Here is a 17,659-nt window from a genome sequence, read left to right as displayed (position 1 = left end):
GCTTTGATGGTCCCCAGCACATCACTGAACCGAAACACTGGACCATCCAGCCCAAGTATCAGTAGGAGTGGCCCCCAAGGGATTACTCAGAGGCCTCTTCAAAAAAGAAAAAAAAAGCATAAAACACTTATCATGTACAAGCAATTCTAATTTAGAAATTTTGTATTTTAATTTTATTTTTGTATTTTGTATTGTATTTTAATTTTGTATAGTATTTTAGTTTTATTTTTGTATTTTGCATTGTATTTTAATTTTGTATAGTATTTTAGTTTTATTTTTGTATTTTGTATTGTATTTTAATAAGCTAATCTTTTTGATGAAAGAAAATAAAACTGATTTAAACATACACTAGATCTTGGGGCCAAAGAGATAGCACAGCAGGCAGGGAGCTTCCCTTGTACATGGATAACCTGGGTTTGATCGTGTTCTCTGGCACCCCGTACGCGCCCCCAGCAACACTAAGAGTAATCCCTGGTGCACAGCCAGGAGCAAGCCCAGAGCACCCAAACAAAACATATACCAGATCTCATGCATTTTTTTATTCTTCTGTTACTTTTAACTCCAACGTCAATTGGCTATTTTTTTTTTTCTTAACTCCAGCGGGATCCTGATTGCCTCACAGGACTTCTCAACAGAGTACAATATTAAACCCATCTTGCTGCTTTCCGTACAGCTATTTCTAGTAAGTTTCAACTGTTACTTCATGTATTTTACAAGCTAATGTTTGAACTCCTAGTTTTAATCTAAAAAGGAATGGAAGTCTCTCAGTTATTGTCAATATTTTAAGACATTATAGAAAATTTTAAATTTCCTGATATAAGGTCCACAGCCTGACAAAAATCTTAAAGTTTGTTTTTCAGATGAAATATACTGACTGAAATCATACTGATTATTCCTGATTAAACAGTATTGGCCTTAAATAATTAATAAATTTTCTTTAAATAAAACCATCTTTAAATCCATAGTAATAAGAAAACATGGGATAAAATAAAATATTCTCAAGAAAAGTTTAAGAATCTTCTTCGAGACTCCAGTTGGCTACTGATTACATTAATGCTTACTTACTGCTGTTTGCAAGCATTAATGTAATGTCAGGTATCAAACACACAACCTAAGACAATTTGAAACCAGTTTCTTATGCATTCACAGAACTATTACTGATGGCAAGCGTATAAGAGTTTCAATATCACACTGAAAAATAAGATCCATTTCCAACATATATTACTTTAGCCAACAAAATAATAAAAAGTGTCATAATTACCTACCAAGCTCTTTCCTCCACTGGGCTTTTTTTGCTTCCAACAAACTTCTATCTCGTTCTCTTTCCCCCAAAGTACTGAATATGTCAGCTGGTTTCCAGACAGTTTCTCTAAGACAAAAGTGACAGAAACCGTTACTCGAGGCTTGGTGGGGAAGAGATGGGCAGCGCTCAGAGACACAAAGAGTGGGAAGATGGACACCATCGCACATGTTAGAAACAAGTTGAAAGGACAATAAGACCAGGAATCTCAGTATGAACCAGTCTAGATCTAGATCAGATGACGGTGGTGAACAGACTTCATCTCAAGACCACAATCGCCATGAAAATGAGAGAAGATGGCAGCAAGAGCGTCTCCACAGAGAAGAAGCCTACTACCAATTTATTAATGAGCTGAATGATGAGGATTATCGGCTAATGAGAGATCATAATCTTCTAGGTACCCCTGGAGAAATAACATCAGAAGAACTACAGCAGCGACTAGATGGAGTCAAAGAGCAGCTGGCCTCTCAGCCTAACATTAGGAATGGGACAAATTCCCAAGGTACTATGGATTCCTTTCAATAAAGAACAGGTTTGATTGAAAAAAAAAAAAAAAAAAAAAGTGACAGAAACCTTACACATTTTTAGACAATTTAATCCTAAATATTAAGTGGCAAATCTTGAAATAAATTTTTGTCTTCAGTATACATATTTTACAAGTTAAGGAAAACCATAGTTCTAAGATGAACCTACAATAACATAACATACATGGCAACATTCTGTTCATTCTCCTTAATGATCTCAGTTTTGTTAAAAATGTATTTATTTTCATCCTGGACAGATGAAACAGCCTCAGTTTTTTGTGGTAGTCCCAAAATGTTCTCATCCTTTGGCTGGTTAGGAATATTGTTTAAATGTAGATGGTACTGACCTAGGAGGTAAAATTGTACAGTTAAAATTAAGTCACATCTACTACAGTACATGGTATACACTACTATATAGTTTTTAAAATAGTCTTACATATTACCTAATTAGTTACCTCTCGCAACAATCCTTGAAGTAGCATGATTTCTTTATTATTGAAAAAGGAAACGACTCTGGTTCAGATATACAGCCATAGCCATACAATCCCTTTGGTCATGTAAGAAAGCAGCAAAACCTTCCTTCCATTTCCTCTTGCCAACAATAATTTTACAAATATAGATAATATAAATCAAAACTTAAAGAATACAAATAGCTTGATGAAAAACTCATTCCATGGTTCATTTTTCTCATTTGGCTATAAAATCATTAGAAAGAGTTACCATGAACCAAAACTTTATTCCTGTCCTAAGCCATATACATTCTAATACTTTACATAGAACTCAGTTTTGGCTATAATTTTCCCTAAATCTGGAGCCAGTAATATTAGATCAATGGTACATTACATACTGTGCACATATGAAATCCTGAGAGCCAAGTGAAGATAAAGTATATTTAACATGCAGAACATAAGATTAGGCAAGTTCTACTGTAAATTTTGTGGGAACAATCTTTGATTACAACTTATTGTTGTTCTCCACAACAATTTTTGGTTTTTGGCCACACACAGCACTGCTCAGGGGCTACTCCTGGTTCTTTACTCAGGATTTATCCCTGATAGTGCTCAATGGACCGTATGTGAAACTGGGGATTCAAATCAGGGTCGGCCAAATGCAAGGCAAACGTATTGCATTGTATACTATCTTTCTGGCCCTATCCTCCAGTTTTAAAGATAAAATTCAACTTCCTTACTTTACAATCTAGAGGGGCGGGAGAAATTGTACAATGGTTAAGGTATTTGCCTTGCACACAGCCAACCCAGGTTCAATTCCCAGCATCCCATCTTGTCCCTTGAGCACCACCAGGACTAATTCCTGAGTGCAGAGCCAGCAATAACCCTTGAGAATTGCTGGGTGAGACCCCAAAACAAACAAAATCACTATCACCATCACCATCACTATCATCACCATCATCATCATCATCATCATCATCTAGAAGATAAATCACTCCAACAAGAACACCTCAGGAGTATATGGATTTACCTACTACTAAATCAGTTATAAGATCTCTTCCTCCTAAACTGTTTGACTTCACTACTGCCTAACAGTGCTAATACTGTTTCTATTCTTATTTACAATTCCTTAGATCAAAGCTGAAATTAGAAGTCTTTAAAAGCATAATACAATGACCTGACTGGTTAAAGAGAGTGCATACGATACTACTTGTAAATCAGTGTTTTACACTGATCAAAGAGATTAGAGCTGCATTCCACATGGAAATCATTCTCAATTTAGGGTGTGTAATTCCTTTCTTTTACTTTACAGGGTTCCCTCCTTTCTTCTTTTCTCGCTCATACTTTCTAAATAGTTTACTTTTAAAAATATATAGTGCAGCCAGCCCTTACCATGGGGCCCAGGAAGTAATCTTTTCCAGCAACTCAAGTCAAAATCTTCATAGTAAGATCCCCTGAATTTTCATTAGAAAAGCTAGTTATTTTCAGGGTATTGTCTTACTGGGTTTTTTGTTGTTGTTTTGTTTTTTAGTACAACTTTGTTGTACTCTCTAGAATTCATAAAAATTGGGGGTCTTAAGGTCCCATGAAAATTCTATTCTCTCCAGTAATCTAAAAATATTAATCTTAAAATATAAATTGTTTCTTAAAAATATAACTATAAAAGTCTAGCTGTAGGGGTTTTACAGCAGGTAGGGCACTCGCCTTGCAAGCAGCCGACCTGGGTTTGACACGTGCATTCCATATGGTTCCCTGAGCCCACCAGGAATGATACCTAAGCACAGAACCAGAATTAAGTCCTAGGCACAGCCGATGTGACTCAAAAAACATTTGTTTAAAAAAGGTATATTCTCTAAAAGAGCAATTGTTTCAAAATATTTTTTTGTTGTTATAGTGCAATTTAAGAGTCAGGGCTGGAGAGACAGTACAGCAGGAAAGGCACCTACCTGCCTTGGATAAAAGAGCTACCCGGATTTGATACCCAGCACCAGTATGGTTCTTAAGCAGAGCCATGAATGAGCTCTTTGCACTACCAGGGATGACCCCAAAGACCACCCTCACCCCCACCACCACCACTACCAAGAAAATTTTAAGAAGCAATTTGTAAAATTCAAATGAGTCTAAAGTTCTAAAACATATAAATCATAATTAGCATCAAATGAAACTTTAGAAAACTCTCACTTGTTTCATCCTTTTCATTGTCAATCACGGAAGGAGCTCTACTTCCTTGGTTTACAGTCATCAGAATCTGTTGTAGCTGGTCTTGTGTTAGAAACACCAAATCACTCTTCATGTTCTTATCTATAACATGTTCCTTGTAAGGCTTCTGTTTAGCTAGTCCAGCTGCATTTATGGTGTTTCTAGTCTTCTGTGTATTAGGGGTTGCAGGTGAAATCTCTTTCTGGAGATGAAGATAATCTTTATCTGCATACTGCTTGCATAAATCCTTAGTGGGTGAAAAAGTCATATTATTTTCACCTTTTTCCAGTGAGGTTTCTGAACCGATTCTCTTCTTTTGCAAAGGTTTTTCACTCCTGATACAAGTATTTTGTGTTGATTTTATAACGTGTCCATTTTGTTTAGGTCTCAAAGGACGTTTCACAATCTTGGCCTTATTTCCCATCTGTTAAAACATCAGAAACTTAGTCTTTACTAACAGCCCATGAAAACAACAATTACTTTTATTTATATATATACTGTGAAAAGTCAGGCCTCTGAACTTTTCTGCCATTTTTGCTACATAGAGAATATATTGATAAGAAACTAACATTAATCTTTGCAAATCTTTACTTGAAAGCTTCATCAACTGGAATTTATTTCTGAATAATAGATTTTCAGGATACAAAATTTTTTTTGTTTTTGGGCCATACCAAATACTCCTGGCTTTGCTCAGGAATTAGTCCTGGTGGTGCTGGGGGACCATAAGGGATGGCAGAGATCAAATACAGGTTGGCCAAGTGGAAGGCGAACATCAGACCTGCTGTACTATCTCTCCAGACCCTCAGGATACAGAATTCTGATTCTAGTTATTATAGGAACAGACAACTCCATTCTACTCTTTTGAATTTCATGTCATTATGCCATAGATACATCTTTATTCAATCATAGGCTATGGCCCTTATTCCCTTAATAATTTAGCTCATAAATCACCATCCCTCTCTATAACGTAACTCCTGATTAATTATAGGTACTTCCATAACCACAAGGATTTTCTTAAATGTCTCCCATTTCCTTAAACTATTCATTTCTAGATTTCTGTCCTTCATGCTACCTTAGTTACTAATTTCCTCTCTTTGGGAGTGGGTCCAAGGGAGAGTGCTCAGGGGACCATATGTTGTGCCTTCAGATTCGAACAAGAAATTCGAATCTTATCCCCTGTACTATCTCTCTAGCTCCTCAATGGTGGCATCCACCCAAAACTGCAATTGCTCAATGTCTTTACAATAACCATTACCTAGTATTTTTTCAGATTGTTCCACATATATCCCAGTTCCAATAGTTCATTAGTTATGCAGGGATTTATAATCTGTTGATACTATAATCTTGTCAAACACCTACCGTTGACACTTCTCTCCTTATCAATTTCAAATTCTACAACCAACTAAAATGGTTAATCTTTTGTTTTTAATTTTCTTAGTTATGCTTAGGAAAAAAATCTCAAACATGGTAAAAACCTAACTCTACACCTACTTAGTGTCTGACTCAAAGAGAAAAACAGTCACACTACCTGGTTTCACCTAAATTCACCCTGAAGAATAACAAACTAACCCTTTATGCTACCTGGCAGTCACACATTTCCAACGTTTATTAACTCTCACACTCTTTGAGCAACAACTTCAGTTACTATTCCATCTCAGTCTTTTCTGACTTCTCCTCTTTTCTCAGATCTCTTAAAATTGGTGTGTCCAGAACTCAATGCCAGATCCCCCTTCTAAATTCTTCACTAGCTTCACAATGTCATTTTGTGGTTCTAATATTATCCTTATACTGATGTCCCCCGAACGTATGTTTCTAGGATAGATGACTCCCCATCAGGTTCCATCTGTCTCTGCAATATTTCCACTGGGTTTCTAATTGTCATTTCAAACTTAGCATGTCCAGAACTAAACTCACCATCCCTCTCTGGTCTCTAAGTGACTTCCCCTATTCGTTACTTATACTAAATAAATAAACAAACAAATAAATAAATATGGTATTGGTGTTTTTGAGCCACACCCAGCAGTGCTCAGCGCTTACTCCTGGCTCTGCTCTCTGGGATTATTCCTAGTAGGCCTGGGGAACTATATGGGATGCTGGGGATCAAACCCAGTTGGCCAAGGGCAATGCCAAGTCCTACCACTGTACTACTGTTCTGATCCCTCATTCTACATGTATATTGTTATAAGTATTGATCTGATGCTACCCTACTTCAGGAAAACATGGTCTAGATTTTACATAACTTTTTCTTTAGGAGCTTACCACCAGGAAAAAACAATGAATACAAGCAGCAAAAAATTGTGACCAACCAAATAATTACATTCTTTTCAGTAGGATAAACCAACCTAGACAAAACAATTTCATATGTGTTTACTAGATTCAGTATAGTCTAACACATCAATACGGTCCTCAGATCATAAACATTTTAATAGGGCATCTTTTTTTATCCAGTTTAATTCTATCAACATTTTTCAAAAAACAAAGACAGTATACAATATGTTTGCTTAATACTTTCATAACTACATCTTTGAAACGTAATTTCAGGATGTGGGGCAGAATTCCAAGACCAGAAAAAAAAATCAGAAACACTAAAAAAAAAGTATGACTTCATACTAATATTACAAACACCTTTTAGCAAGTTACTGATTCTCACATGAATATTAATGGAAAAAAATACAAAAGCTTCTATAATTTGTGAGACAATTTTAGACATAATTTTGTAATTTGTAAATTGCCCATGACACAAATTATTAATATTTCCTTTAGTTCTCTTCATATAAGCTTAAGAAATAAAGCTAGTAACCATCTTCATATTCATTTTCGCCATAGAAAAATGCAGAAAATTTGATAAAACCAAGAAATTTTTCAACTGCACAGGTATTAAAGAGTTCAGTTGTGTTTAAAGAGAAAACACAGTGTGTAAGTGATAGTAATTCAACTATGAGAAAGGAAAAAAAACTCCTCGGTGTTGTGGCATCATCATTCAGAAACTTACCTTAGTGGAAGGAAAAAAAGAAAAGCTACTTGAGTTCATATATAACTTACAGAAAAGTGAATTCAACCTGAGTTGTGGAATTAAAACTTGGTAAATTTAAAACCTGGTTAAAATTAAAAAGAAAGGCAAGCAGTACTCATCAGTGTTTGTTTTCTTATTTAAAGAGCAAAGAAAAGAATGAGGAAGATTCTGGCAATGTCTAAATAAGAGAAAGCCCTCAAAATCTGTATTAAAACATGTAACTATTACCTTTATATTTCTCCCAGCTTTTTTTCTTTTTAAATTTTTTTTGCTTTTGAGTTACACCCTGCAATGCACAGGGGTTACTCCTGGCTTATGCACTCAGGAATCACTCCTGGTGGTGCTCGGGCAACCATATGGGATGCTGGGAATTGAACCCAGGTCAGCCGTGTGCAAGGCAAATGCCCTACCCTTTGTGCTCTCGCTCCAGCCCCACCCCCAGTTTTAATGAGTATAAATGATCATTTTAAGTTGTGTGTATGCAAACATATAACATATAAACTTATTTATTCATACGTTGTGAAATAATCACAACCAAGCAAGTTAATCTATCCATCACTTCAGTTACCATGCATTAATATTTTGGTGTTCCCAAAACAAGAGGGATAAATTCAACAATTAGCTTTAAGACAGATCAGTATTAACTCAGACACATAGGTACTTGGCGGGGAAAGGAATCCTAGGATGAAATATTCCTAGAATTTTGAAATGGTTCTATCTAAAGCCTAAGCCTAGGAATAAAAGAGGATAAGGGGACCTCCAGGTATTCTGAGTTAGCGGACATGGGCCAGGGAGTCAGCTCAATGCACTGAGTGTATGCTTTACATACAAGAAGGCCCTGAGGGCCTGGCACTGCACGGTACCCCAGGTGCTACTGGGAGCAAACTTCAAGAACAGTTAGGAGTAGCCCTTGAACATAACCAAATATAACTCCTCCCTCAAAACAAAGACATGTCTTCCCAAATGTGAAAATAGCAAATCCACTGAAGGAGCGCAGTTGAAGAATGAACATGTGAAATAAGGTACAGGCCCAGGGATAAACAAAAACCAACTACTATAAGCAGTTTATCTAGAAGTCTAAAGTTGGCACTGAATTTATTAATGTGACTCAAACAGTTCAGATTTTAATAGGGTTGGGAAGAAATATGCTATCTTTATTCTGCAATAAAGAGAATATACAATAACAATGTACTACTATACATACACACACATAAATAAAAGATTTTAAAGGTAGCCTGTGAAATTACTCTGATCATCATTATTCATTTATCAAGTCATTGATATGCTGGTTAATCAGTAACTTTATTTTGATTAAACCTGAAGCAAATAGGAAAGTGATCAAGTGATCAAGATTGAAAGGAAAATTTTCAGGTCATTCAAACTGTGTTTATTACAGATATAAACAAGATGCCACAAAGATTAAGAAAAAGGGGGGCTACAGTTATGAAAGAGGAAAAAGGGAAAATTCTGCTGATGTTAACCTAAAATAGAAAAAGAAAGAAGAAACAATAAAAGTAGTGGTACCAAAAATTTTTACATTAATGATAAATTTTGTAGAAAAAAAGGCACTGTGGGTTCCTGATCAAGTAATTTAAAGAAAAGTTATTATTAAAGTATGATTTCTTGAAGAAGAAAGCTAAATGCATGTCAGAATGTCTAAATCAGGTGCTAGAATGTAGCTCAGCAGCAGAGCACTCACTTGCATGTGAGGCTCTGTTCCAATGCCAGGACCAAAATTTAAAATTCTAAATCAGATATGCATACTTGACTTAGGAAACAGAATACAAGTATATAAAGTATTTGTTTTAATGTTTAATTTTGCTTCCTTGTTTACCATCCAACTTTTTTTTTTTCTTGCTTTTGGAACATACCCAGCTGTGCACAGAGCTTACTACTGGTTCTGTGCTCAGGGATCACTCCTGGCTATTCCCGGGGGACCGTATGTGGTGCCAGGGAATGACCCCAGGTCAGGTATATACTGACAAGTACCTGACCCATTGTACTATCTCTCCAGCCCCCCTGACTGTTTTGAGAGCTCTCTGGCACTAGACTACCCAATAGTTTTAAATATATTTCCTTAGTCACCGTATTCATATTTTAAGTGCACAACTTCACATGTGGCTAGTAGTGACTATTATAAAGGAAGGTATTAACTTTAGAACTTTTTTCCCCCTAGTTTTGGGACACACCGGCACTCAGGGATTACTCCTGGCTCTATGCTCAGGCAGCATTCCCGGTGGTGCTATCAGACCATAGGTGGTGCAGCGAATTGAACCTGAGGCAGCCACATGCAAGGCAAGCACATCAACATCTGTACTATTTCTCCAACCCACATTTCCATCACCACAGAATATTTTATTGGAAAGCAGTGAGGATAGGATTCAGTAAGGCTTTTATGCTGAAAATTATTTCATGTCCATGAATGGATGGATGATTCTGAAAATGAACAATCACTTATTATCATCACTGCAAACTCATTATTTTTGACAGCATGATTTTCAAACTATTATAAAGAAAACTTCAGCTTACATATGAAACACATCATGACAAAGGTATCTGGCTTACCTTCACAGAAAGTTTTGATTTATGTTCTACAAAAGAAAAAAAAATTACCAAACTATCAACCAAAACCAAACTAAGGCAGTCATAAAAGAAAATTCTAATTAGTACCAAGATGTTAGTACGAAATATCAATCCCTAAAGCCTTTAATTTAAGTTATGCCTAAGTGTTTTAATTAATTTGGAATGCTGTTCAAACTTTTCTGTTTTATTTTTCCAAGGTATAAGTACATGCAAAACAAGGAAAAAAGAAAAATAAGAATACCACTGAAGTATACTAATTTTAAAATTAATACTAAGAATGACCTCAGCAATTGTGATCTAGGCATACATTTAATTTCCTCTAATAATACAACCATTAGATTTAAAAATTATAGAAATTACATTCTTCAAACAAGAAATATATTTGCTATGTGAAAATAAAAGCATTCACAAGTTATATGCAAAGACATTAAACATTATGAACATGGGGCTGGAGTGATAGTGCAGTGGATAAGGCACTTGCCCTACATGCAGCCAACCGGGGCTTGATGCTTAGCATCCCATATGGTCCCTGGAGCACCGCCAGGAGTAATTCCTGAGAGCAGAGCCAGGAGTAACTCCTGAGCATCACCAGGTGTAGCCCACCCCCCAAAAAATTTAAAAATTATGGACATGTTCATAAAGTTATTCACTGTCACTGTCATCCCATTGCTCATCGATTTGTTCGAGCGGGCACCAGTAACGTCTCTCACTGAGAGACTTATTGTTACTGTTTTTGGCATATCCAATATGCACGGGTAGCTTGCCAGGCTCTGCCACTTGGGGTCGATACTCTTGGTAGCTTGCTGGGCTCTCTGAAGGGGCGGAGGAATCGAACTCGGGTCGGCCGTGTGAAAGCTGAATGCCCAATCGCTGTGCTATCACTCCAGCCCTATAATTTTATTAATAAAAGTTAATACTGACAGTGGTAAACAGCGATATAATCTGCTAAAATAAATCTGAGGAAGTTAGAGAATTCTTTCAATATATTATTTAAACATAAGTATTAAAAGCAAAACTTTGTTAAACTTAAAAATTTTATGTAGCTTTTTAAATTAATATTTTAGTTTTCCAATAGCACAGCATACCAGATGGAGACAATATTAGCTTGGTTTTTCCATCCAACAATTCAGTTTCAAGCTTTAAACCATCTCTGAAAAATAAAAGAAAGGACTGTCATTTTTCATAGCAACTAGCCAGACATGATCATTTTTAGTTTGAAAGTAAATGTGTTCCTTTGAATGAATACAAGACCTGTATGAAAAATTAAACCATTATTTTAATTTAAACCATTTCTCCCAAACAAAGATAGATCTAACAGTTACTGGGATAAAAAAAATCTCTGAAACTTTTCAATAATGTAATTTACTAGTTTCATAAATGTGACATGATAAACACATAATCTGTTAAGTGCTAGGGCATCATCTAAAAAAGCTTCAAAATTTATCACAAGGGTTATTATCCACTTGAGCACAGTGACCCACGATTTTGAATATTGCTAATAAGACATTCACGTCTAGAGACACTTGCAATCAAAGCAATAAACCTGTAGCCTGGTTGCTATACTTCATTCCTGCGCGTCAAGTGCAAGACCACAAAGTTAACAGCAGGCAGAGCCCACGAAACAGGCCAAACGGTGGAAGCCTAAATAAAAACCCTCCTGAAAACAAAAAGGCAAGTCACACAGTAAGCCAGTTTTCTACACACGAGGGGAATGCGCAAGTATGTATCCATGTAGCCGTCTCCATCACGAGGGACAAAAGTGAAAGCCAGGACACAAAACAAAAACCAGCCGGGCACTCAACAAAGAGGAAGGCTGGGAAACGTCCCGCTGGGAATACAAAGTCCCAGTGCTGCTGAGCCAGGAGAAACCAAAGCCCCTCAAACTCATTTACTGAAGAGCAGCCTGTGCACAAATTAGCTTTTGAGGGATTCGCAGCGGCAGCACTGGCAGCAGTTCGTCCACCTGGGGAAAATGTCCCCAGCTCTTAAACGAGGCCACAAAACTCCCGTCAGCAGCACGGCACTGTCCACTCCCCCCGGGGGCAGTGACGTCTACCCTAAGCCCCTAGATTCTACAACTGCGACTTGCTCGACGACGTGCAACAATCTGAGGCTGGTGACTTCATTTTAAAATATTGAATTTCTAGAGCTGGAGAGAGAGTACAGGGAGGGTAAAGGCGGCTCGCCTTGCACGCAGGTAACCCCGGTGCCACATACGGTCCCCCGAGCCCCAGGAGCAACCCTGGACACCATCAGATGTGCCCCCCCCTTCCCCCACATATATAAAATTTCCGAGCGAACAACAACAGGCCAAAAAGCGTTTTGTACGCCGCCACTACTGAATGAGGGCGGTGCCAAGCACTGACAATACCCGAGTCCTGGAAACCGGAGGGGCTTCCCGACGCTCCTGCAGAGACGCCAGAGGCCGAGTGGCCAAGACCCGGGCCTGGGACAGCGCTGCTCCCGCCCGGGAAGCTCGAAAACGTCAGCTCCCGCTTGCCCGCGTTGCCTGCCTCCCTCCTCCGGGCCTCCCGCCCCTCCCCACCCCGAGCGGCCGGGACAGGCGCTCCCCGACAGCGAGTAACGGATTGCGGCTGGGGACAGGGCTGCGGGGACGAAGGCCGACCTCGGCGCGTGTCCACTGCCCAGAGGCAAGCACGCAGCTCTGACGGGGAGGGCCACACTGGTTATGCACGAAGGACTCCAAGCACCAACCCAGCCTCTCCGCGGACAACCACTTTCCCGGTCCCTTCTTACCCCAAGTTCATGGCCTGACCTCGCGCACTGTCCCCGGGACGCTCCAGCCCCTTGTGTACGTCGGTTGCCGAAGCGGCTCAACAAACGCCATGCTGATTGGATACAGTGAGTCTGGCGAGCTGGCGAGTAAGCCAATCGGATAAAGGCGTGCTGACGGGTGCCCGGCAGAGGGCGGGGCTTCGGAGGCAACAACTTAGGTCTCGGGGCACCGGATTTGACCAGGATCTTGCAGGGATGAGTTGAGATTTAAAACGGGATTCAGGATTGTACCTCCTCCCAGAGCTCAGCCGGCCAAGTGCCAGAGCCAAAGCTGTTGGCTGTTGGTATGGCAAAAATAGGGAGAAACAAACAGCATGTCTGTTTGGGGGAACACACTTTTTATTTGGAAGAGATTTGTTTTAGTAATAGCAACAACAATAAAAACAGTGGAGTGAAAAGGTTCCTAGGTACTGAGAAAGCATTCCATGGGAAAGTCTTTTTTGTTGCTGGGCCGCAGCTATGAAGCCCTAGCACAAAGTAGCTCTTTGTGCTCTTTGTAAATAGCAACGATCAGCAGTGCTCAATAAATCAGACCAGACTCCTATAAGCAAGACCTGGGTGTAAGTGATTTCAGGGTCTTTTATTTTTTAAAAAATTGACAACATCGTCCCTTAGGCCCGGAGAGGTTAAGCAACAACTTAATGCTAGAGCTGCGTCTCCAATCCAGTATTAGTTAAAGCTAATTCAATTTAGCCGTCACCGGAGGAACCTCCTGAAATTAGTGGGTAGATTAGGAATCTATTCTTTTCATTCAATGTTCCTGCGTTTAAGATCCAATTAGGGGCTGGTGCAATAGCACAGCGGGTAGGGCTTTTGCCTTGCATGTGGCCGACCCGGGTTCAATTCCTAGCATCCCATATGGTCTCCCAGCACCGCCAGGAGTAATTCCTGAGTGCATGAGCCAGGAGTAACCCCTGTGCATCGCCAGAGATGACCCAAAAAGCCAAAATTTTTTAAAAAAAAAATCCTATTAGAGTGAGCTTCAGACAGGCACAAGGTGCTGCTTATAAGTTTCCCTAGCCATGGTACCTGGCACTTAATAATGTGGGCTAGATATTTGTGGAGTGAATAGAATGTAAAATGCTAACGACTTCATTAAACTTGTTTTTTGGTTAGTTTTGGGGGGCCCACACCTGGCGGTGATCCCAGCTATGAGCTCAGGGATCACTCATGGTGGGGTTCCAGGGAACTAATGTGGTGACCAAACCAGGTTCAGTCATGTGCAAGGCAAGTACCTCACTCTGTCCTATTGCCATCCCTCCAGCCGCCTTCATTAAATTTGACTGATATCTCATGAAGATATCTAGGTATAATGCAGCTACTAAAATTTTTTTATTTTTTTTCCGGGGCCGGAGCAACAGTACAGCAAATACGGTGTTTGCCTTGCATGCTGCCAACCCGGGTTGAGTTGCTGTCATCCCATACAGTCCCCAAGCACTGCCAGCTTATTTCCTGAGTGCAGAGCCAAGAGTAACCCCTGAGCATTGCCAGATGTGACCTCCCCACCCCCCCAAAGTGTTTATTTGTTTGTTTCATTTATCTACACTTGGTGATTACAAAGTGTAGTAAAGGACAATGAATTCCTTTGGTACCTTCAGTGAAAACATAAAGATATTCTGATATTCATTTATATACCTTGCCCATAGAAGTTATATCATTTGTTAACTTACTTGATTTAATAAAGTTATTTAATAAATAACTTGCTTGATTTAATAATAAATAAATTCCTCACGCAGGTACTGGGTGAGGAATGCGGATCAGCAGTAGAGCACTTACCCAATTCTGTGTTGCCCTGAGTTGTATCTCTGGAGTCATAAAAGAAATAAATAAATAGATACAGATACCAACGTACACTTGATCCTGTGTGGTTCCTCTTCTTTTCTTTTTTTTCTTTTTTCTTTTTTTTTTTGGGAGTGGGGAGCATATTTCTGCTTCAGGCAGATAGGAACTGCAAGGGGGAAAAAGGCTGAAGAAATTTTTTTGTTTTACTTCGTTTAACTTTCATTTTTAATGAGATACCATTAGTTTACATGATGGTGTGCTTTAGGGGTGTAATTTCATGCCTCTTCAAAGGCATGTTAGCACATAACAATAACACCAAAATGTCACTATCCCTCTACAGTCCATTGGCTGCTCCCTCTGATAACTAAAACTCTATGATTTGTCTACAGAATTGTTTCCTTTTGTCGATTTTCTCTGTTCCCATGCTTTGTATCTCAATGACCCACAAGGAGTGAAATCAGCTGATATTTGTCTTTGTCCTTCTGATTTATTTCACTTAATAGAAACCCATCCAGAAGCATCCATGTTGTTGCTGTTATTTTTTCTTTTAAAAAATGTTTTATTATTATTTTTTAATGAATCACTGTGATAAACAGTTACAGACTGACAAACGTTAATGATTTCGTTTCAGTCATACAATGATTGAGTTCCCATCCCTCCACCAGTGACCATGGATTGACATGGAGAGTATGCAAATTTTATGACTTCATCTTTTCTAAAAGCTGCATAGTATTCCATTGTGTAGATGTACCAAAGTTCCTTTAACCAGTCATCTGCTCTCAGGCACCCGGATTTTTTTCAGATTTTGGCTACTGTAAATAGTGCTGCAATTGGGGCTGGAGTGATAGCACAGCGGGTAGGGCGTTTGCCTTGCACGCGGCCAACCCGGGTTCGAATCCCAGCATCCCATATGGTCCCCTGAGCACTGCCAGGGGTAATTCCTGAGTGCAGAGCCAGGAGTAACCCCTGTGTATCGCCAGGTGTGACCCAAAAAGCAAAAAAAAAAAAAATAGTGCTGCAATAAACATACAAGTGCAGATATCATTTCTACTGTATTTTTTTGCATCTCTGGGATATATTCCTAGAAGTGGTATTGCTGGGTCAAATGGAAGCTCAATTTCTAATTTTTTGAAAAACATCCATATTGTTTTCCAAAAGGGCTGAACCAGTCAGCATTCCCACCAGTAGTGAAGGAGAGTCCCCTTCTCCATACATCCACACCAACACCGGTTGCTTTTGTTCTTTTGAATGTGTGCCAGTCTCTATGGTGTGAGATGATATTTCACTGTTGTTTTGATATGCATCTCCCTGACGATTAGTGATGAAGAACACTTTTTCACTTGTCTTTTTTTAATTATTTATTTTATTGAATCACCATGTGGAAAGATACAAAGTTCTCAGGCTTATGTCTCAGTTATACAGGCTCGAACACCCGTCTCTTCACCAGTGCCCATATTCTACCACCAAAAACTCCAGTATACCTCCCACCCCCCGCCCCCCGCCCCCGCCAATGTAGCTGATAAATTTCACTTCATTTTCTCTTTACCTTGATTACATTCTATATTTCAACACAAAACTCAGTATTTTTTTTATTTAAATTTATTTATTTTTAATTAGTGAATCACCATGAGGGTACATTTACAGATGTATACACTTTTGTGGTTATGCTTCCCCCATACAAAGTTCGGGAACCCATCCCTTCACCAGTGCCCATTCTCCACCACCAGTAAACCCAGCATCCCTCCCACCCTCCCCAATCCCATCTCCCCCCACCCCACCCTGCCACTGTGGCAGGGCATTCCCTTCTGTTCTCTCTCTCTAATTAGCTGTTGTGTTTTGCAATAAAGGTGTTGAGTGGCCACTGTGCTCAGTCTCTAACCCTCATTCAGCCCGCAATTCCCTTCCCCCACATGGCCTTCGACTGCATTAAAGTTGGTGATCCCTTCTCTGAGTTGCCCTTTCCCCAGAATGTGAGGCCAGCCTCCAAGCCATGGAGTCAACCTCCTGGTACTTATTTCTACAGTTCTTGGGTGTTAGTCTCCCACTCTGTTATTCTATATACCATAGATGTGTGCAATCTTTCTATGTCTGTCTCTCTGTTTCTGACTCATTTCACTCAGCATGAAACTTTTCATGCCGATCCACTTAAATACAAAATTCATGACCTCCTTTTTTCTAACAGCTGCATAGTATTCCATTGTATAGATGTACCAAAGATTCCTCAACCAGTCACCGTTCTAGGGCATTCGGGTTTTTTCCAGATTCTGGCTATTGTAAACAGTGCTGTGATGAACATACATGTGCAGATGTCGTTTTGATTATACTTTTTTGCTTCTCTGGGATATATTCCCAGCAGTGGTATTGCTGGGTCAAATGGGAGCTCAATATCTAATTTTTTGAGAGTCGTCCATATTGTTTTCCAGAAGGGCCGAACCAGTTGGTATTCCCACCAGCAGTGTAGAAGGGTCCCTTTTTCACCACATCCTCTCCAACAGCGGTTGCTTTTGTTCTTTTGGATGTGTGCTAGTCTCTGTGGTGTGAGGTGGTATCTCATGGTTGTTTTGATCTGCATCTCTCTGATGATTAGTGATATAGAGCACTTTTGGCTACACTTTTTCATGTGCCTTTTGGCCATTCGTATTTCTTCCTTGGTAAAGTTTCTGTTCATTTCTTCGCCCCATTTTTTGATGGGGTTGGATGTTTTCTTCTTGTAGAGTTCAACCAGTGCTTTATATACCATTGATATCAACCCCTTATCTGATGTGTATTGTGTAAATATCCTTTCCCATTCTGTGGATAGTCTTTGTATTCTGGTCACTGTATTTTTTGCGGTGCAGAAGCTTTTTAGTTTAATGTAGTCCCATTTGTTGATCTCTGTTTTTACTAGATTGCTTAGTTCTGTGTCAACTTTGAAGATATCTTTATCTTCAATATCGTGGAGGGTTTTGCCGACCTTGTCTTCAATGTACCTTATGGTTTGTGGTCTAATGTTGAGGTCTTTAATCCATCTTGA

At 39.2% G+C, this 17,659-nt stretch overlaps 2 protein-coding genes across 6 annotated transcripts in view; one reads left to right on the top strand and one right to left on the bottom strand.

The window, feature by feature from the left end:
- The window catches only part of CCDC66 (coiled-coil domain containing 66), a 45,894-nt gene extending 33,005 nt beyond the window's left edge, over window positions 1-12,889 (bottom strand). For 2 of the 5 annotated variants that reach the window (XM_055134525.1, XM_055134526.1), the window contains exons 1-6: window positions 12,826-12,889; window positions 11,154-11,218; window positions 10,051-10,076; window positions 4,455-4,896; window positions 2,009-2,171; window positions 1,266-1,369 (exon numbers count right to left, since the gene is read on the bottom strand). In XM_055134525.1, the coding sequence (XP_054990500.1) occupies window positions 1,266-1,369; window positions 2,009-2,171; window positions 4,455-4,896; window positions 10,051-10,076; window positions 11,154-11,218; window positions 12,826-12,836 (811 nt within the window). In that variant the 5' untranslated portion in view covers window positions 12,837-12,889. Of the gene's footprint in view, window positions 1-1,265; window positions 1,370-2,008; window positions 2,172-4,454; window positions 4,897-10,050; window positions 10,077-11,153; window positions 11,219-12,439; window positions 12,544-12,825 lie in introns of those variants that run through there. The other 3 variants (XM_055134529.1, XM_055134528.1, XM_055134527.1) reach the window with 3 other exon arrangements.
- Window positions 1,395-1,837, top strand: LOC129404184 (E3 ubiquitin-protein ligase RNF6-like). The gene has a single exon (XM_055134530.1). The coding sequence runs from the start codon at window positions 1,514-1,516 to the stop codon at window positions 1,823-1,825; it is 312 nt and encodes a 103-aa protein (XP_054990505.1). The 5' UTR covers window positions 1,395-1,513; the 3' UTR covers window positions 1,826-1,837.
- Window positions 12,890-17,659: the final 4,770 nt, after the last annotated feature.

Source organism: Sorex araneus, chromosome 4 (assembly GCF_027595985.1).
Source record: "Sorex araneus isolate mSorAra2 chromosome 4, mSorAra2.pri, whole genome shotgun sequence".
In the NCBI taxonomy this organism is placed as follows: Eukaryota; Metazoa; Chordata; class Mammalia; order Eulipotyphla; family Soricidae; genus Sorex; species Sorex araneus.
This window is presented reverse-complemented; position numbering and strand designations above follow the sequence as displayed.

What these genes read in the sequence shown, in the direction of transcription:
- LOC129404184 (XM_055134530.1), top strand. Translation starts at nt 1,514, where the DNA reads ATGAACCAGTCTAGATCTAGATCAGATGACGGTGGTGAACAGACTTCA.